Source organism: Berghia stephanieae, chromosome 10, assembly GCF_034508935.2.
Source record: "Berghia stephanieae isolate SIO BIC M18660-M18661 chromosome 10, UCSD_Bste_1.3, whole genome shotgun sequence".
Taxonomy (NCBI): domain Eukaryota; kingdom Metazoa; phylum Mollusca; class Gastropoda; order Nudibranchia; family Aeolidiidae; genus Berghia; species Berghia stephanieae.
In genome coordinates this window covers 10,985,323-11,008,840 of record NC_088369.1, presented here as the reverse complement: position 1 = coordinate 11,008,840, position 23,518 = coordinate 10,985,323, and the positions used below count along the sequence as shown (strand labels likewise).

Here is a 23,518-nt window from a genome sequence, read left to right as displayed (position 1 = left end):
GAAAAGAAGTCTACTTGTATCTATCGATAAGCCATTAAAGAGGACATCTATGGAATTGGAATTTCACAATCAACTCTGAGTTTTGCATGTTATTGTTGTTACGTTGTTGTTGAACACAAGCACATTTTGTGGAAACACTGTATCATAAATTGATGAATTTCTACTTTTGACTGGTCTACATTATATTTATGTAATCCTCTTTGGCATAAATACCAAGCTATTTCTCAAAACTTTGAACTCAAAATAATGTTGGAAGTGCGTAATGTTCACTTTCATTTGTATTCATCAAACACGTATATTGATTGTTATAAAATGTAAACTTGTCTGTCGTTCATTCATATTCAGATTCTGTACGAACATCATATAAGTTTCAATTAACTGAACATTCCATTTCAACAAATTCTTTCAAAATGGATAAGCGGAAAATCATAATTTCGACACTATAAATCATTTTTGAGTTCAGATCCTCACCCGTTATCGATTTTAATATAGCTGTAATAAGCGAAATACTTTCCTATTGTTTGTTTTTTTAAAGTCATGATAAAACATTTTTATTAATACAAAATGATCCAGAGTTTCATACAAATTTTTGCAGCTGTGCATCGTGAACAGCTAGCTGAGAAAAAGAAGAAAAAGACGCGCCCCTTATTAAAAATCCGACTATTGTACTCTGAATATATATTGATCTGATAAGTTACTTTATTAATTAACTCTATGAATATGGAATGGAATGGAACTATGAATTTGATGCTACTCCATTGACTATATTGAATGAACCAGTACTCTGAATGTTTTTCCTCACATGAACTTTTGCCTCTTGTGGGTCTGATGTTCATGGACGTGATTTGTTAGCAAATTCAAGATGGGGAAAATTGTGGTGTTGCGAATTACAATGGTAACTACAATAAAGCCAACAAATGTTGTGTGTTCAGATTGACTATAAAGAGGAACCAGACCGGTAAACATTGTTAAACAAATCCCTCCTCGTGATGATATTGAGCTATATCCGACAAATTTTGTTATTTGTGAAAGACATTGGTCTGCAGGTGTTCCAATGAAAATTCTATCTGGCAGACCGATCGTCCCTTATAGGGATGAAATAGTGTTCAAAAAATTAATAAATTCGAGAGATCCTAATTACAACTACTATGTAGTGCATCCCTTAGTAGATATTTCGGTATTCATATTTTTCTTGGGATCATCCTCCGCAGATTACCTCCCTTTGTTGATATTGTACATCTCCTTTCCCCTTCATCTAATTGTTCATCCTCTTCCTCATAATCACATTACATGTACATTCATTAATCAAGCTTCTAAAGAAATCATCCTGAATCAATCACTATAAGGTCAGTTTTTATAATATCTAACTCCTCATCCTTTCCGTTTCTTGGCTACTCCTATTCACTGCTGATAATAATAATTATTAATTATTTTTTTGGACCCAGAATTCACAATCACTCTCTAAAAAGGTAGATTTTGCCATATAATACCCCTGCTGTTATTTTGGTGTAAATTTTCTATATTTTTTGTTGGCCCCCACTAGCGTTGCCTGAATATTCCATATGATTGTCCTTTCAGTATAGTTGTCCTTGGGATGAATATAATTTATTTATTTATTTATCATTTATTTATAACGGAGTATAATAATTAAGTTTCTGGGACTGGGACTGGACACAATTTATTATTTTTTAACCCCATCCTTTTACCACCCATAGGAAAATCGCTACGATGCAGCCAACATTTTTCTCGTTCTAATTTCTTTTGTACTTCAAAATATTTGAAAAAAAAAATGTTTGCTATAGTTAAAGTATATTAACACTGTGTTGAGGAGCTCATTTAGCAGAAAAAAAAGATGTATAGCAAGAACTAACAGATTTTGTGTTTGAGTGAAATAAATATATTTTTGTGTTAGTTGGGTGTGACGTTTTGGGGAAAATCCGGGAAATGGCCGGTAAGGAGAAAGTTAAATCGGATTATTTCAGTTTTGGATTGAAACCTCCTCATAATAATAATAATAATAATAATAATAATAATAATAATAATAATAATAATAATAATAATAATAATAATAATAATAATAATAATAATAATCAAGTATATTTGTATATCGCCCAATCCCGATGACAAAACAGCTCTATGCGCACATCTGACTAATCTGGCTCATCCAAAATGAATACCAAGTGGATATGGCGAGTCACATATTATGAAAAAAAAACCCAACAACTTTGGAATCACCTTAGACTCCGATATCGACCATCTGTCACTGTTTGAATGGAATTGTTTACGAATATACTCGGCAATATAAGTGATGTTTACTTAGTAAATCAATCAAAAGGGAAAATTGTTTATAATGGGAAAATGGATGCGTGATGGTAATGGAATGAGCGATAAAATGAACAAGAAAAACAAAACAAATCAACAACAACCAAAAAAATAAAAAAGAGAAAGAAAAACAAACAAAAATAAATCCTCCCCCCCCCCCAAATTAAAAAAAAAATCACCCAAAACAACAGCAAATGAAGAGAAAAAAAAAACTAAAAAGAAAAAATATGTAGGAATTCAAAACAAAAACAAACCGAAAGAACCCATAAGGGTAGAAACGGATAACGTTATGTATCAGTGGTGGCGATAGGTTGGTTTTAAGCAACGGGTACATGTATGCAGGTCTGACGTCCCAACCCACGTATGGGCCGAGTTCAAAATTGTTGTAATGGACAATATTTTACGTAATATTTTGAGATTTTCATTATAACAATGAGCCCCATAAGGAATTGGGTTATCAGACCTGCAAGTAGGTACACGTCGGTTTTAGAAGTAAAATGGATCAAAAATAGTCCTTTAGAGGCATTGAGCCCGTTGAGTAGGAGTTTATCCAGGATTCGAAAGCGTGAATCGGTCAATAGCAATTGCTTGTTATCATTTGGATAGGACGCTAGTCTATCGGAAAATATCAATAGACCCAGTTACCCAATCACTATTAGGCGACAGGACAGGAGAGTTAGAAAATATTATCTTGGTCCCTTTGAGTAAGAAGCGAATGAATTATCAACTGGGTTGATAAGAACGGTGGGAAAAAAAGACATACTTGTGTGCCTTCTGCCCATCCATCCATCCATCCATCCATCCAGTCATCCATCCATCAATCCATTCATCCATCCATCCATTGATCCATCCATCCATCCATCCATCCATCCATACATCCATCCATCCATCAATCCATTCATCCATCCATCCATTCATCCATCCATCTATCCATCCATCCATCAATCCATTCATCCATCCATCCATTGATCCATCCATCAATCCATTCATCCATCCATCTATCCAACCATCCATCAATCCATTCATCCATCCATCCATTGATCCATCCATTCATCCATCCACCCACCCATCCATCCATCCATCCATCCATCCATACATCCATCCATCAATCCATCCATCCATCCATCCATCCATACATCCAGTCATCAATCCATTCATCCATCCATCCATTCATCCATCCATCCATTCATCCATCCACCCATCAATCCATCCATCCATACATCCATTCATCAATCCATTCATCCATCCATCCATTCATCCATCCATCCACCCATCCATCCATCGATTCATCCATCCATCCATCCATCCATCAATCCATCCATCCATCCATTCATCCATTCATCCATCAATCCATCCATCCATCCATCCATCCATCCATCCATCCATCCATACATCCATTCATCAATCCATTCATCCATCCATCCATTCATCCATCCATCCATCCATCCATCCATACATCCATTCATCAATCCATTCATCCATCCATCCATTCATCCATCCATCCATTCATCCATCCACCCATCCATCCATCGATTCATCCATCCATCCATCCATCCATCCATCAATCCATCCATCCATCCATTCATCCATTCATCGATCAATCAATCCATCCATCCATCCATCCATCCATTCAAACAAAAACAAAAACAGAGGCAGACAAAATGAATTTGACATTTAAAAGAAAGATTGGGGAAGCGGAATATTTATTCTCTATTGTCCGCTCGCACTTTTCTACTCATTTCATATTCTGATGATGATGATAAGAACTTTTACAGTAATTGGCCAGAAATAAACTTGGCATTTTAAGCGCTGACTACTTAGTCGATCAAAGGATAACAAAATGTTTTTAATGGCAAAGTGAATGAGTGATGATATAATGGCCAGACTAATAAAGGAAAAAAAAAGAGAAAAAGGAGAAAATATATGTGACTATTCGTCTAAAAACAGTCTTATAAAATAAAACAAATATATCCTTCTTCTTCTTCTTCTTCTTCTTCTTCTTCTTCTTCTTCTTCTTCTTCTTCTTCTTCTTCTTCTTCTTCTTCTTCCATCTTATCCCGCATTTTGCAGGGTTGCCAACAAATCGTGAGTTGCATTCAATGGTTCAACCAATGGGATCACTTGATTCCTTGAGTTCTACTAAAGACAACTCATTAGACGCTGCACAGACCGTTAAAAGGACGTCAAACTGAAAGTCCTAGAGGGTTCTGGCGTCAGGCTAACGATGGCTATGGTTGAAGTCACGACCTTATTGCTTTGACTCCTCATCGCCGAAAAGTTGTTATTCTCTATAGGCTTTAACAGTCGTGACGTCACTTCCCTCGAAATGACGCATAATTTAGTAACTGGTTCTAAACTATAGGAACAATGGCGGGCACCCTTATGCATGAAATACATATCCGACGGGTATAAAAGTGTATCCAGAGGAGAAAAACAGTATAAATCTGATCATGTTTTGCCTTTTTTACATTCTGATCACATGATATGTGAAAAAGTTCGAGCCAGCCTGAAGATTTAAAAAATACTGATTTTCTTTGTTTAGAATCAAACTGCTCGTTGGATGGGCGGACGTGACGTCAGACTACTGAATGCAATTCACGTCTTCATACTCTATTTTTCTCATCATTATTGATACAAGTGCCGTCTCCACAATTTTTCTGAATTTTGTTCACAGATGAGGGACAAAATCTGTGCTAAACGCATTCATCCAAAAAGATAACAAAGACCATTTTATTTAATTTAGAAGTGAACAGGTACACAGTTCATCATCGTTAAGAGTGTCAAAATAATACGGAAAAGAGAATAACGATATTCAAAAGGCAATCTGCAGAGCATGCGCGTCCTCATGCTATAGCTCAGTTGGTAGAGCACTCGCTTCACAATCAAAGGGACAGAGATCGATCCCGGGTGCAGTCGAGCTTTTTTTCTGACCCCCCCCCCCCCCTCTCCACCAAAAAAGTGAATGGGTATTGGGTCTTTTAGATCTAGCGGAATGTACTTTGCGCTAGACTAGATCCTATTCCAAGGTTTAGGAAGCACATGCTATAGGGAATGAGATTAGCGGAAGAGTAACGTCCCTTGATTGGACGTCACCCATAGTCTGTGACGTCACCGGCGGAAAAGTTATTAGAGAGAGAACGTCATGTTGGTTGTGCGAATGCGTCTCTTGTCCTAACTTCCTGTGAAAGCGGCTTGAGACACTTCAAAACCAAATTGACCTTCTCTCTGTAAGGTGACGTCCAATCAAGGGACGCTACTCTTCCGCTAATCTCATTCCCTATTGCCCATATAGAAAAACCGGGATAAACTCCGGCTCTGTGAGCCTAATCTGATCGAAAGGTTGAAGGAGTGCAAACCAGGAAATTAAATTTGTATCCAAATCGGTGTTATTACGGGGGTGGTTTTGATGCTAAATATTAGAATTCAAAATCACAAATCAATGCTATGCGTTTAGTTAAAATACTCACACCATCCGCCAGATCGTACCAACACACAAAACGCCTTGTATCCTTGAACGTGTATATATTATATAAAACGAAATTAATGTTACTCAGCTCTTTGTTATTGTTTTTAGTTTAGCCCGCAATTTTTATGAGTAGTTCTCACTTAATAGTATTAATCAACCTATAAACGCTGCACTGCGGCTGAGGCCTGGGTTATTCCAGTCTTCCCTTGGAATAGACACTAGAGACCAATTTCCCCTATGGGATGAATAAAGGAAATTTTATTTTAAGGTCACACATTGTTTTGTGTGTCATGATGTTATATACCAGTTTTGCAAAATAGGTGAAAATGTGTGTTCTTATTTTATCACCTTATAGTCTAAACCTTTTGAGTCTGTGACCGTGATATAAGATATAATTCCAACTGAAATTTTATCTCTACCATTAACCGATATTCCTCTTACAAAACTGTGAAAACTTGGAACAGAAATTGAAGATCTCTGTCGATGCCATGGGAACAATGGTGAGAGATGCAATTTGATCATTGTGGCGTTATTGCACACATATTATGTAAAGGGTTATGATCGTATAGTGGCTTTTTGATAGACCGTAATGATATTCCTTTGCATTGTGTTGTAGATGTTAATAATGACGAAAGAGTTCAAGTGCCAATGATGATAATTGAATGTAAAACATCAAGAAATGAAATCAAAGTCCAGATTCCAAATTTCATTTATTACTGTTTTATTTGTTGTGATAAATTAGAAATCCAAATCAAATAACATGGTCATAATTCAATCAGTGTCATAAATTTAAATTTCAAATCCGTAAAATCAATCCAAATGTTAAGTCATTTTGCCTATGTAACCATTTTCAATAATATACGTGGAATATTTCTAAGTCCGTAAAATAAATATTCTTAGTAGGAAACTAGAATTTGCAGCATAATGAAAAAAGTCTAAAGACTTAGGAAAAGGAAGCCCAAAGTGAAGTTTTGATCAGAAACATTCCGTTTTATACCCTATTGTTAATCGTTCCCACAATTCCTTCACTCCTCCAACTGGTTTTGTCCATCCACCTGAATATTTGGAACCTGCCTCTTAAAGCAAGAGCGAATCATACACAACTTGTAGGATTAAAAACAACAAGAATTTTCCCGAATATTAATATCAAACCCCGCCTTGTATGACATAAAAGTACTTTGATAAATGACAGCATTTTAAAAATAGCATCAATCTGTTGATGAAATCCCCTGAGTTGTTTTCGTCTCCCCTATGAGTTGCAACGACAGTGTTCTATAGACAACAACCGAGAATAAATGCAATCTCCGGCAGCTACCCCCATAGTTCTATCTAATATTTGCCATGTTTTATTGCCATGTTTGTATCAAAATTCTTGCGTAAACTTCTTGAAAAAGCTAACTCTCTTACTTCATAACTTTATTCATATTCCTTTTATTTTCTTCTAATCAATGGGTTTATTTCCAGTTTGGTTTTTATCACGTGATCTTATTTGCAGGTCTGATAACCAAATCATTATGATATATTTGTTGTAATGGAAATCTTTCTTTTTTAATGACGCGAAATATTGTCCATTACACCAATGTTATAGATAGTTCGAAGATGACGTCACTCAGGTCTTTGTTATTGTTTTTTTCCATCCGCGTTTATGAGTAATGCTCACTGAACTGTATTAACCCGGCTATAAACGTTAATGGATACAGTTTTGTGTGTTGGTCCGCCTTAGATAGAATGCGCTTGGCCAAGGAGTTCACAACATTGCCATCCGGAAGTATAACGGACCAACACACAAACTCTGTGTAACCATGAACTTTTATAGTCTGGTTAATACAGTTTAATGAGAACAACTCACAAAAGCGGATGGCAAAAACAATAATAAAGGCCTGAGTGACGTCATCTTCGAACTATCTATACTTCCGGATGGCAGTGTTATGAGCTTCTTAGCCAAGCGCATACTATCTATACTCGCCTACGATGAGGGTCCCGATAGCTCAGTTGGTAGAGCACTCGCTTCACACGCTAAGGGACCAAGATCGATCCCGAGTTCAGTCGAGATTTTTCTGACCCCCCCCCCCCACCTGTCCACCCAGGACCGAATCGGCGGGTAGCTGAGTCTGTTAGATTTGGCGGAATGTACGTTGCGATAATCCTACCCAAAGGATAGCAAGCAATCGCTATTGCTCGTTTCACGCTATAAAAACCGGGATAAACCCCGACTCTATGGGATATATATATATATATATATATATATATATATATATATATATATATATATATATATATATATATATATATATACATTCTTTTGGTTTCAATGATAATTGGATAATGGGGGGAAAAAAAGGATAATTTACAACCTATAAACCTTTTTTTAACCGTCTGTAATAAGTGCAAGCAAATACTGTCATATCAAAACAAACAGCAGCGGTTTATTAACATCACACTAGCATTTAATAGCCGCTCATTGAGTGTAACGTGAATCCCTCCCCTCCTTCCACCAGCCCCCCCCCCCCCCCCCTTAGCCCCTCCCCCATTATTTTTCCTATGAAAAGCGTAATAAATGAGATGTAAATAAGTCTGAGTACGACATGAACTACTTTCTGCGTATGAATATTTCATCACGATGATATTATTTATGTTGCCGTTGACAGAGATATATTTTCACTGATTTATTATTATTATTATTATTATTATTATTATTATTATTATTATTATTATTATTATTATTATTATTATTATTATTATTATTCATTATTATTATTATTATTATTATTATTATTATTATTATTGTTATTATTATTATTATTATTATTATTATTACTATTATATTATTATTATTATTATTATTATTATTATTATTATTATCGTCGTCATCATCATCATCATCATCATCATCATCATCATCATCATCATCATCATCATCGTCATCACTATTATTATTATTATTATTATTATTATTATTATTATTATTACTACTACTACTACTACCACCACAACAACAACAACTACTACTAGTACTACTACTACTACTACTACTACTACTACTACTACTACTACTACTACTACTTCTACTACTACTACTACTACACTACACACTACTACTACTACCACTACTACTACTACTACACTTCACACTACTACTACTACTACTACTACTACTACTACTACTACTACTACTACTACTACTACTACTACTACTACTTCTACTACTACTACTACTACTAATCCTACTACTACTACTATATTCTAACTTGCTGTTTTTAATTTTGTGTTGAACGTGTTTCTCGCTCTGTGACTTGTGGTATGACATCTGTGCTCGGACTACAAGCTCCCAGGTTCGAGCGTATCCATCGTAAAGTTATAGCCTGACACCGAAACCCAAAAAGACTGGCATTTTGACGTTATTATTTGTTTTTTTGCACCGCCTAGTGAGTTGTCGTTAGCAGTGCTCATGGAAACAAATGGTTGAACTATTGAATACAACTCACGATTTGTATTCTTTGTGGTCAAAGACTGGCATTTTGACGTCATTTTTTGGTCACTGTCAGGCTATTGATAGAATGAAGTTGACGTTACTCAGGTCTTTGTTATTGTTTTTTGCCATCCGCGTTTATGAGTAATTCTCACTAAACCGTATTAACCAGACTATAGATAGTATGCAGATGACGTCACTCAGGCCTTTGTTATTGTTTTTGCCATCCGCGTTTGTGAGTTGTTCTCACTAAACTGTATTAACCTGACTATAAAAGTTCATGGTTACACAGAGTTTGTGTGTTGGTCCGTTATACTTCCGGATGGCAATGTTGTGAACTCCTTGGCCAAGCGCATTCTATCTATAAACATTTTAGGTTACACATAGTTTTGTGTGTTGGTCCGTTATACTTCCGGATGGCAATGTTGTGAATTTCTTAGCCAAGCGCATTCTATCTATAAATTAACGATGGCTAAGGTTCGAGTCAATTTGTGAACGTCTTGGAAAAGGCTTTTTACTCACATTCTCTCACCAGATTCAGGTGTAAAATGAGTACCACCTGACGGGGGACAGCGTTGTCCATGTCGAAAATGTATAACAACGTCTTCTATGCGTCATGCCTTGTCTTATATGTTGACAATACTCTTCAACAGTCGCAACGTCACTTCCTTCCTAATGACGCATGGTAACTTAGTAACACTGGCTCTAAACTATCGGAACAATGGCGACGCTCGTATGAAATATTTCTCAGGCGAGCATAAAAGTGTATCCAGAGGGGAAAAAAAAAAAATAAATTTGATCATGTTTTGACTTTTACACATTCTGATCACAAGACATATGAAAAGTTCTAGCCAGAATGAAGAATAAAAAGCAATGATTTTCTTTGTTTAGAACCAAGATGGCCACCGTTGCCAGGCGGCGTGACATCAGACTATTGAATCGTATTGTTGATCCTTGTGACTCCTCTAAATTGCTTTGAGCACATTCAGGGAATATTGTACTACAGTGTGCTGTTTTCATTATTGACACATTTATTCAGGTTTGAATAACTCGAAAGCTAAGTAAGATTTCATTAATCGGTTTTTTGCCATATGAGCAGACGTTATTCCAAGTTTTGATTGATATAAGGTTTAACACCGTGCGCCCTTTGGTAAGTGAATAAATCACGATTAATGTCAAAATTTCCATTTATTTTCTACAGATGACTTCATAGCTCAGATACTATAGGGCACACTCTGTTAAAACCTAATCAAAACTTTTTAAAAATTCTATAGATAGAACGAAGATTGCGTCACTCAAGCCTTTGTTATTGTATTTTGCCATCCGCGTTTGTGAGTGATGCTCATTAAGCTAAATTAACCAGACTATAATAGTTCATGGTTACGCATAGTTTTGTGTGTTGGTCCGTTATACTTCCGGATGGCAATGTTGTGACCTTCTGAGCCAAGTACATACTATCTATACATAGCCTTGCAGTTATTCAAACCTGAAATGTGTTAATATATAATAAAAAAACACTATATTATAAGAGATCAAGTTTTTTATTTCTAATTTACTCACCTGACAAAGACCATCTGTATGGAAAAATCTCAACCTTGATGCGTCCGAAGACCACGTGATGAAAGTAGCCAATAGAAAACCTCCATCAGCTACAGATCTTGTTGCAAGGTACCAACTGTTTGGATAGTGACAAAGACGACAGAAAATCAAAACTTGCAATAATCAATTCAACAATACGATAAATACTTTTTAATGTCTTTGTTTTTGACTGAAGAAGAGTTTTGAACTTAAACTTCCCTGTTTGTGACCCTTCGCCTCAAAACGGTATTAAGTCTGGCTAAGAAGCTCACAACATTGCCATCCGGAAGTATAACGGACCAACACGCAAAACTATATGTAACCATGAACTTTTATAGTCTGGATAATACAGTTTATTGAGAATTACTCATAAACGTGGATGCCAAAAGAGCATAACAAAGACCCGAGTGACGTCAACTCCATTCTATCTATAGATAGAATGAAGTTGACGTCACTCGGGTTTTTGTTATTGTTTGTTTGTTTTTTGTTTTTTTTTGTTTTTTTTTTTGGCCATCCTCGTTTATGAGTAATTCTCACTAAACTGTATTAACCAGACTACAAACGTTTAAGGTTAAACATAGTTTTGTGTGTTGGTCCGTTATACTTCCGGATGGCAATGTTGTGAGCTTCTTAGCCAAGCGCATACTATCTATGATAAAAATAGTACCAGCCACATCTGGCACCTTGGAACCAATCATGCTAAAAACAGGTGAGTCAATAATTTAATGTTTTAACATCATCATTATTTAAAACCGACTTCCTTTTTTTAAAAATGATCATAAGATGATGATCGGCGGGCTGGGCTGGGCTGGGCTGGGCTGGTCCCTACTATTAATATCATCATTATTGTCACCGTCGTCATGATGAGAATGGTGATGATGATGATGATAATGATAATGATGATGATGATGATGATGATGATGATGATGATGATGATGATGATGATGATGATGATGATGATGATGATAATGATGATGATGATGATGATGATGATGATGGTGATATCAATTAATTAATTAATGGTTATAATACAAATAATAATAATGATGATGATGAGAATAATAATATAATAATAATAATAATAATAATAATAATAATAATAATAATAATAATAATAATAATAATAATAATAATAATAATAATAATAATAATAATGATAATAATGATAATAATAATTATTTTAAAATAAAATAAAACAATAATAATAATCAAATAATAACAATAATAATAATAATAATAATAATAATAATAATAATAATAATAATAATAATAATAATGATAATAATAATAATAATAATAATAATAATAATAATAATAATAATAATAATAATAATAATAATAATAATAATAATAATCACTATTAACATCATCATCATCATCATCATCATTAACATTATCGTCATCATCATCATCATCATCATCATCATCATCATCCTTTGCAGCAGCAGCAACATTAATTAATCATCGTGATAACCAATCATCAAAACCAACAAGAAAACAAACAACCACAATATTGTGTCCGGGGATACATTCACCATCATTCATTAACATATCGGTCAATGACATTATATTTATAGATAGTATGCGCTTGGCTAAGAAGCTCATAACATTGCCATCCGGAAGTATAACGGACCAACACACAAAACTGTGTGTATCCATGAACGTTTATAGTCAGGTTAATACAGTTCAGTGAGCATTACTCATAAACGCGGATGGCAAAAAACAATAACAAAGACCTGAGTGACGTCATCTTCGAACTGTAGAGATAGAATGCGCTTGGCCAAGGAGTTCACAACATTGCCATCCGGAAGTATAACGGACCAACATAAAAACTCTGTGTAACCATGTACTTTTATAGTCTGGTTAATACAGTTTAGTGAGAACAACTCACAAACGCGGATGGCAAAAACAACAACAAAGGCCTGAGTGACGTCATCTTCGAACTATATATAATCTATAGATAGTATGCAGATGACGTCACTCAGGCCTTTGTTATTGTTTTTGCCATCCGCGTTTGTGAGTTGTTCTCACTAAACTGTATTAACCAGACTATAAAAGTCCATGGTTACACAGAGTTTGTGTGTTGGTCCGTTATACTTCCGGATGGCAATGTTGTGAACTCCTTGGCCAAGCGCATTCTATCTATAGCTAACCTTATGATGACGCCGTCAAAACAAACAGACTGGCATCACGTGGTATAAAACACGTGCTCCTAGGGCAGACCGCTCACTTTCCATAACAAATTATAGAAGAAAAAATATAACTATAAATATGTGATTGTTAGGTGGCAAAAACATCACATAGTCTACTCAAAAATATTCGATCACGCTTCAAATTCTACTCGCTACAAAGATTTGCATATAGATAGTATGCAGATGACGTCACTAAGGCCTTTGTTATTGTTTTTGCCATCCGCGTTTGTGAGTTGTTCTCACTAAACTGTATTAACCAGACTATAAAAGTTCATGGTTACACAGAGTTCGTGTGTTGGTCCGTTATACTTCCGGATGGCAATGTTGTGAACTCCTTGGCCAAGCGCATTCTATCTTATATAATGAAACTGATGGTTACATTATCAATATTACTGTCGTTCACTTTTTGTGCGGCTATGTGGTCTAGTGGTATGACATTCGCTTTCGGATCGGAAGGTCCTGGGTTCAAGCCTCGCGCTCGGCGCATAGTTGATTCCTTGGAAAAGGCTCTTTATTCACATTCTCTCACCGTACTCAGGTATAAAATGAGTACCTGGCCGTAAACAGCGTTGTCTCTGTCCGAAAAATTGTAATATCGCCTAACAAGCGTCATGTCCCGTCCTAGATGTTAAATGTTGCTGTTGACCAGTGACCCCTTGTAAAGCGCTTTGAGCACATTTAGTGGATTTTACGCTATATAAAACGCAATTCAAAAAAAAATTTAAACAGAAAAGCAACAAGTATATTCTATACAGAAACTGAAGTTTTTATAGATAGACTATGTCGAACACTTTGCTTTAAATTCTGCGATACAAAAAAGAAATTAGAATGGCAAAATTGTTGATTTTTTATCGAAACGAATGTGACGATTTTTATATGGGTGGTAAGGAGAGGGTTAAGCAAAAATTCTCACAACTTCCGTAGTGCCAGATGAAACGCACTAGACACTGACTATGTAAGTCAACACCCCAATGAAACAGTAACACACCACTTGCTTGAATGTCAGCCTCTTGAAGACCTGAGATACACATTCCTCCCACCAAATCCAAGCATCAGTAACACACTTTATAGTCACCTGGAACAACTACAAAAGACGTCTAACTTCTACGTCATGGCACAAGACCGAAGGGCTAATGCTCAGGTGGTCGCTGGCTCGGATAAGTAAGTAAGTAACAAAGAAATGTTTAAAGTATGATTGTAACATTATTTTAGTAAGAAGTAACAACCCAATAATTGGTGGTCTATAAACATTAACAAAGAGCATTGTTTATTCTATTAATGTTATGCGTTTAGGTAAAGTAGCCATAACATCCGCCAGCATGATGTAAAGTACCAACAACACACAAGTCTACTACTTCTACTATAACTACTACAACAACAACAACAACAACTACTACTACTACTACTACTACTACTACTACTATAATAATAATAATAATAATAATAATAATAATAATAATAATAATAATAATAATAATAATAATAATATATACTTTAGTCATAAAAAAAGGAAATTCGTTTACAGACGTGGCATGCATGAAAATGTATAAACACAAAGTTGAGAATCTATCGCGACAATGTATACAAATATATACATTTTACAAAGCGAAACATGTTGTCGTCATGACCCCCAGTTTGACCCATATGCAAATGCACAAAAATGTAAAAAATATACAATCACGAACCAATAGCGACACTTTATATATTAATTTGATAAATTGAGATAGACCATACCTCTGGCCTCTGGTCCGAACTTGTGTGTGTATATTTAAAAGATAGTTTCTGGGACATGTGTGGAGAAGAGACGGAATAGAAAATTTGATAACATCTGGGATGATCGATGGAAAGAGAGCTAGAGGAAGACAAAGAATGACTTATCTAAAGGACCTAAGAATGGCCAAATGTGAGTTTAAAAGCAACACAGATTTCATTTGCCCCGCAGGGGATCGTGATTCGTGGAGACAGCTGACCGGCAACGTGCTCAAGAGTACAAGCCACGATGGATGATGATGATGATTTAATTTGTATCACAGTTGCGCGTTAAAAATTCGAACACCATGTGGCAAAAATGAATTAAGGTATCAAAATTACTGTCTAAAAACAATAGCAAAGAGCTGAATGACGTCAACTTCGTTTCTTCTATATTACTTAATATGCATAACTAATTACAAGCATACACATAACGTGTTGATAGATAGATAGATAGATAGATAGATAGATAGATAGATAGATAGACAGACAGACAGATAGATAGATAGAATAGATAGATAGATAGATAGATAGATAGATAGATAGATAGATAGATAGATAGATAGATAGATAGATAGATAGATAGATAGAAAGATAATAGATAGATAGATAGATAGATAGATAGATAGATAGATAGATAGATAGATAGATAGATAGATAGATAGATAGATAGATAGATAGATAGATAGATAGATAGATAGGATAGATAGGATAGATAGGATATATAGGATAGATAGATAGATAGATAGATAGATAGATAGATAGATAGATAGATAGATAGATAGATAGATAGAAATTTCGGCTCCACAGGTCTAATGACTCTGAAGGACGACTTTCAATTCTTTGTTAATAATCATATAAGTTCAAAGTTCAAAGTTTATTCAATCTTAGGCTTTCGCCAATAAATCACAAAATTTGATGACAACAAACATGAAAAAAATGGGAAATGGAACGAAAACACAGACTGATGCCATTAATAACCATAAAAATATAACAATCGTTAATAATCATAATTTCATTCGGGTTGTCAAACCTGCCAATAGATAGAATAAAGTTGACGTCATCCGGGTCTTTGTTATTGGTTTTTGCCATCCGCGTTTATGAGTAATTCTCACTAAACTGTATTAACCAGAGGTTACACATAGTTTTGTGTGTTGGTCCGCTATAGATAGGATGCGCTTGGTTAAGAAGCTCACAACATTGCCATCCGGAAGTATAACGGACCAACAAACAAAACTATGTGTAACCTTGAACATCTATAGTCGGTTAATACAGTTTAGTTTAGTTTACTCATGAACGTGCATGGCAAAAAACAATAACAAAGACCTGAGTGACGTCAATTTCATTATATCTATACATCTGGACGGCAATGCACACTATCTATAGATAGTATACGCTTGGCTAAGAAGCTCATAACATTGCCATCCGGAAGTATAACGGACCAACACACAAACTCTGTGTAACCATAAACTTTTATAGTCTGGTTAATACAGTTTAGTGAGAACAACTCACAAACGCGGATGGCAAAAACAATAACAAAGGCCTGAGTGACGTCATCTTCATACTATCTATAGATAGTATGCGCTTGGCTAAGAAGCTCATAACATTGCCATTCGGAAGTATAACGGACCAACACACAAAACTGTGTGTATCCATGAACGTTTATAGTCAGGTTAATACAGTTCAGTGAGCATTGCTCATAAACGCGGATGGCAAAAACCAATAACAAAGACATGAGTGACGTCATCTTCGAACTATCTATAGATAGAATGCGCTTGGCCAAGGAGTTCACAACATTGCCATCCGGAAGTATAAAGGACCAACACACAAACTCTGTGTAACCATGAACTTTTATAGTCTGGTTAATACAGTTCAGTGAGAACAACTCATAAACGCGGATGGCAAAAACCAATAACAAAGACCTGAGTGACGTCATCTTCGAACTATCTATAAGTGTACGCCGTCGCTTATCCAATTTACCTGCAAGATGTTCTCCGCATTGGCTTGGAGACAAATATGAAGAAGGCCAGCGCGTTTCCCACTACACCACTCACACAGATCATCGGCAGGGCCACCAAATAGATTTGGGATAGGAGCTGAAATGATACCAAAAATAATAAAATTGTGTATATTTAGGAAATTACGCTGGGCAATGATTCTGTCCGACGTGCACATATGATAAGGTCTGACATCCGAACGCAATCATGGGCCTAGTTTTTTAACATTGTTGTAATGGACAATAAATTGTGTCAATTTTTGAGATTTCCATTGCAACAATGAGGCCGTAATGACTTGGATTATCAGACCTGCAAATAATATGTACACGTCAATTCTTTCCTTTATAGATAGTATGCACTTGGCTAAGAAGTTCACAACATTGCCATCCGGAAGTATAACGGACCAACACAAAAACTCTGTGTAACCATGAACGTTTATAATCAGGTTAATACAGTTTAATGAGAATCACTCACAAACGTGGATGGCAAAATACGATAACAAATTCGTGAGTGACGTCATCTTCGTTCTATCTATAGATAGAATGCGCTTGGCCAAGGAGTTCACAACATTGCCATCCGGAAGTATAACTGACCAACATATAAAACTATGAGTAACCATGAACTTTTATAGTCTAGTTAATAGATAGTTCGAAGATGACGTCATTCAGGCCTTTGTTATTGTTTTTGCCATCCGCGTTTGTGAGTTGTTCTCACTAAACAGTATTAACCAGACTATAAAAGTTCATGGTTACACAGAGTTTGTGTGTTGGTCCGTTATACTTCCGGGTGGCAATGTTGTGAGCTAATTAGCCAAGCGCATACTATCTATACCCGTATGGTACTCGCTTTCGGATCTGACGGTCCTGGGTTCGAGCCTCACTCCACGCATAGTTGAGTCCTAGGAAAAGGCTCTTCACTCACATTCTCTCGTCGTACTTGGGTGTAAAATGAGTACAAGGACGTTAACAGCGTTGTCTCTGTCCGAAAAAAATGTAATATGGCCTAACAGGCGTCATATCTCGTACTACATGTTAAGTGTTGCTGTTGGCCAGAGACCCCCTTGTAAAGCGCGTTGAGCACGTTTAGTGGGAGACCTTCCAAAGCTACTACATCCCAAGTATTCTTGTTCTAGTAGGGGGTTTGGGAGGGGGAAACTTTTTTTAAAAGTCTCCCCCCTCCCAAACCCCCTACACTAGAACTTCTAGTAGGGGGTTTGGGAGGGGGAAGACTTTAAAAGAAAAAGTTTCCCCCCTCCCAAACCCCCTACTAGAACAAGAATACTTGGGATGTAGTAGCTTATGGAAGGTCTCCCCGTTTAGTGGATATTGCGCTATAGATAGTATGCGCTTGGCTTAGAAGCTCATAACATTGCCATCCGGAAGTATAACGGACGAACACACACAACGGTGTGTATCCATGAACTTTTATAGTCAGGTTAATACAGTTCAGTGAGCATTACTCATAAACGCGGATGACAAAAAACAATCTGCATACTATCTATATGAAAAAGCATAGCCGTTTCTTTTATTGTGTGATGGAAATACTCTCAAACCATCACAAAATAAATTCCATTACAACAATGTTAAATATAGCCCACAGTTGCGTTGGGTTATGAGACCTGCAAATATGTACAGGTTGACCTTTGGGGAAGACTTTCGAAAGCTCCTTGTGCTAAAGGGAACAACCCAAAAATACCCTCAACTAATCATAAGAAAAATATAAAACATAGTATGTACCTTTAACTGACCCTACTAGGAAAAACAAACAGACTCACACCTTTATTAAGACCTGTAGTTAACCCTAATAGAAAAAAATAATCCGACCTTGAACTAGAGCTGATAGAAAAAAAAAAAAAAACAAGATTGGACTGTTTTGCACTACCTTTCAATACTTCAAAAAAACCAAAATGGCGGTGGAGATCCAAAGCAATGGTCATATTCGGAAATTTTAAATTTCACTAATCTATCAAGGTTAGTTTTAGAATTTTTTAAATGCTACGATATGTATTGGCAGATTCAATAACTACATCAACGCCAGACTAAAGGTCCACAGTGAAATTATTTTCGAAAGAGATGCTAGACCGAGGAACACACGGAATTTCTCTCGACCTTTGTCCATCATTTCTGACGTGCACAGAAGGAAAATCATTTTAAACAAATTGGCCGTTTTTTGTCTGATTGAGATAATTAAATTACAACTAAACAGTAACGGGCTGTCTAAAGATATTACAAAGAGCTGAGTGAAGTCAACTATGTCATTCTATAGATAGTATGCGCTTGGCAAAGAAGCTCACAACATTGCCATCCGGAAGTATAACGGACCAACATACAACACTGTGTGTATCCATGAACGTTTATAGTCTGGTTAATGCAGTTTAGTGAGAATTACTCATAAACGCGGATGGCAAAATACAATAACAAATGCTTGAGTGACGTCATCTTCGTTCTATCTATAGATAGAATGCGCTTCGCTAAAAAGCTCATAACATTACCATCCGGAAGTATAACGGACGAACAGACAAAACTATGTGTAAACTTATGCGTTTATCGTCTGGTTAATACAAATTAGTGAGAATTACTCATAAACGCGGATGGCAAAAACAATAACAAAGACATCAATCAGGTGTTTGTTATTGGTTTTTTTTTGCCATCCGCGTCTATGAGTAATTTTCACTAAACTGTATTATCCAGACTATAAAAGGTCATGGTTACACATAGTTTTGTGTGTTGGTCCATTATACTTCCGGATGGCAATGTTGTGAGCTTCTTAGCCAAGCGCATACTATCTATAATAGTCCATGGGTAGACAGACTTCGTGCAGAGAGTTATATTTTATTGAGCAGAATGATTACACTATTTTAGAACGTAAACGAAAACCAATATTTAATATTTTGTTATCAGTTTGGCTTTGATTTGACTTTTTAGCATCTGCATCATCTCAACATCATACCGTTTTGTGATGATGGGTCCCATTTGCTGGTGTTATCTACATGTCTGATATAAAATTTTGGCAGAATCTACTCTCTCTCTCTCTCTCAGCGAATAAAATTTGCTTTTTGTTTATTTATTCTCCAACTCCCACGTGCACGAATTAACACGATACCAGAACGCACCGCCATTGTATTACGTAGAGTGAATGACAAGATTATTATTAGTCTATTATTACATTTAGCAATAATAATGTTTTGTATTAAATTGATGAGTATAGTGTGGTAACTAATGAGGAGAGGAATAACTACCGTTTTCTGTAATAACTCGTATTTAAAATTTTGGTCAGAAAACTCGTCCTCCAGCAGCTATGGATTGATGGGAGCGATCTATATTCATGTTTTCGTCCAAACAGGTCATCAATCACATGATTTGTTGTTGTTCAACGATTGGATATATCTTAACACATGTCAACACGTTGCTTTGTTTATGAAAGTTGTAAATATACCCATGTGTCAAGCTGAACAAAATGACCAATCGCGATGTTAGATATTTCAAAATCTGTGAACACTTTTCACTATGTGGGTCACTTTGAGCACATTTAGCAATGTGACCAATGACCTTGAGCACATGTAAAGTTAATATAGATCATGCCCATTAAAATAACCCTCATCTTGGCCAAAAATATCTCAAATTTTGGACTAGTCGAAGTATTCGTTAGTTAGTTCATTTTTGATCGTTTTTGACAAATTGAAAGTCATCATAGAAATCCATTAATATTTGAAGGACCTGTTTTTTTTTTTGTCTGGCCAAGTTTTTAAATACGTGATTTGTTAGGGAATTTTTTTCCCTTCTGGGTACGGTTGAATAGTGCAATAGTAATTGGCATGTTTGGGATAATTAGAACTGTTGGCAGCAATTGTGTTCCAGGACTATGGGGGGTCTGATGCTAAGTCATTTGCTTCACAGATACAAATATTCTGACACGGCAATATATTCCAAAGAGGAAATTTTGAACCAAAAAAAAATAAATGAAAACAAAGCAACAAATGCTATAAAGATATCAAAGTTAAACATACCGATAATAATAATAATAATATAATAATAATAATAATAATAATAATAATAATAATAATAATAATAATAATAATAATAATAATAATAATAATAATAATGATAATAATAATGATAATAATAATAATAATAATAATAATAATAATAATAATAATAATAATAATAATAACAATAATAATAATAATAATGATAATAATGATAATAATGAAAATAATAATAATAATAATAATAATAATAATAATAATAATAATAATAATAATAATAATAATAATGATAATAATATTAATAATGATAATAATGATAATAATAATAATAATGATAATAATAATAATGATAATAATAATAATAATAATAATAATAATAATAATAATAATAATAATAATAATATAATAATAATAATAATAATGATAATAATAATGATAATAATAATAATAATAATAAATAATAATAATAATAATAATAATAATAATAATAATTAATAATAATAATAATAATAATAATAATAATAATAATAATAATAATAATAATAATAATGATGATGATGATGATGATGATGAGAAGAAGGAGGAGGAGGAGGAGGAGGAAGAGAAGGAGGAGGAGGAGTAGGAGTAGGAGGAGGAGACGGGGCAGGAGGTGGAGAGGAGGAGGAGGAGGAGGAGGAGGAGGAGGAGGAGGAGGAGGAGGAGGAGGAGGAGGAGGAGGAGACGGGGCAGGAGGTGGAGAGGAGGAGGGGCAGAAGGAGGAGAAAGAGGAGGGAGAGGAGGAGGAGGAGGAGGAGGAAGAGGAGGATAAGTAGGAGGAGGAGACGGGGCAGGAGGTGGAGGAGGAGGAGGAGGAGGAGGAGGAGGAGGAGGAGACGGGGCAGGAGGTGGAGAGGAGGAGAAAGAGGAGGAGGAGGAGGAGGAGGACGAGGAGTAGGAGGAGGAGACGGGGCAGGTTGGAGAGGAGGAGAGGCAGAAGGAGGAGAAGGAGGGGAGGAGGAGGAGGAGAGGAGGAGGAGGAGGAGGAGGAGGAGGAGGAGGAGGAGGAGGAGGAGGAGGACACGGGGCAGGAGGTGGAGAGGAGGAGGGGCAGGAGGAGGAGGAGGAGGAGGAGGAGGAAAAGGAGGAGGAAGAGATTAATAACAACGGATAAAAGAAAACTGTTTAAAATCCATTAACGGTCACGAGAGAACAAAACAATAGCAGTACTTTTTTCAAATAACACAGCCTATCACGCGATTGGTCAATTGAAGGAATGTCTCAAATGACTAAAAATGCAACAAACTATTATATCAAAAGCGGCAAAAACAGAATGTGTAATGGCTGACTGATTGAGTGTCTGTAAAATGGAATAAAGTAGCGTCTGTACTTCTTAATTCAGAAAAAAAGGTGAGCGGAGCAGGCACTTGTGTTGTTAATAACAAAGAAATGAAGTGAGTAGAAAAGTGTCAGAAGACAATAGAGAATTTTCTTTTTTTAAATTCGCGGCGATGGGGGCTCATCGAAACCAACGACTGAGCTTTAAACTTTTTTAATAGAATTCAATATCCACTAAACGTGCTCAAAGCGCTTTACAGGGGGTCCCTGGCCAACAGCAACACTTAACATGTAGGACGAAACATGACGCCTGTTAGGCGATATTACAATTTTTTTCCGACAGAAACAACGCTGTTGACGTCCAGGTACTCACTTTACACCTGAGTACGGTGAAAGAATGTGAGTTAAGAGCATTTTCCAAGGACTCAACTATGCGCCGAGAGAGGCTCGAACCCAGGATCTTCGGATCCGAAAGCGTGTGTCATACCACTAGACCACATAGCCGCACGACCTTACTGGTACGACAACTCCGCCTGATAGTGAGAGGGTAGCTCAACAATAAAAAAGATGTCCACCACTCCTAATTAATGTGCTTCCAACCAATGCTTTTGGTAAAAATCGACGTGTCCATATTTAAAGGTCTGATCATTAAAAGTATTTTATGAGATCTTTGATGTAATGGAAATAAAATACTCTCAAACCAACGTACATTATTCTCAAATGTGACCCATCTTCTCAAAACGATAATATGTCGGAACGAACCAGATGCTTAAAAGCCGAATTTAATGTTAAACTGGTCAAATGAATAAATTGTTGGCATTAGCGCCCTAAAATATGGTATCCATTCTCCTTAATAAAGCATACAAACTCAACACAAGTCTGATATTTCTTGCTATAAATTCAATTTTCAACATCTAAACAACCCGACTTAATACCGTTTTGAGGCGAAGGGTCACAAATTACTAATGATTAGGGTAAAATTGACATACGCTCATTTACAGGTCTGATTACCAAAATTATCATGGACTCCTTTCTTGTAATGGAAATACTCTCAAACCAACGAACACTATTCTACATTACTAATACTTACTTAATTCTCTCCGGGCTTTGGGCGTAGCCATCGTAAAGTTATAGATAGTATGCGCTTGGCTAAGGAGCTCATAACATTGCCATCCGGAAGTATAACGGACCAACACACAAAACTGTGCGTATCCGTGAACGTTTATAGTCAGGTTAATACAGTTCAGTGAGCATTACTCATAAACGCGGATGGCAAAAAACAATAACAAAGACCTGAGTGACGTCATCTTCGAACTATCTATAGCCTGACACTGACCAAAAAATGACGTCAAAAATGCGAGTCTTTTGCCACAAAAGAAAATAAATCGTGAGTTGTATTTAATAGTTCAATTTAATAGATAGTTCGAAGATGACGTCACTCATGTC

The 23,518-nt window shown here is 35.9% G+C and overlaps 1 protein-coding gene across 4 annotated transcripts in view; it reads right to left on the bottom strand.

The window, feature by feature from the left end:
- LOC144980498 (C-C chemokine receptor type 1-like) overlaps positions 1–23,518 on the bottom strand; it is a 300,720-nt gene that overhangs the window by 14,753 nt on the left and 262,449 nt on the right. For all 4 annotated transcript variants that reach the window (XM_078928120.1, XM_078928119.1, XM_078928121.1 and 1 more), the window contains 2 exons: positions 16,757–16,872; positions 10,818–10,932 (listed from right to left, as the gene is read on the bottom strand). In XM_078928120.1, the coding sequence (XP_078784246.1) occupies positions 10,818–10,932; positions 16,757–16,872 (231 nt within the window). The remainder of the gene's footprint in view (positions 1–10,817; positions 10,933–16,756; positions 16,873–23,518) is intronic.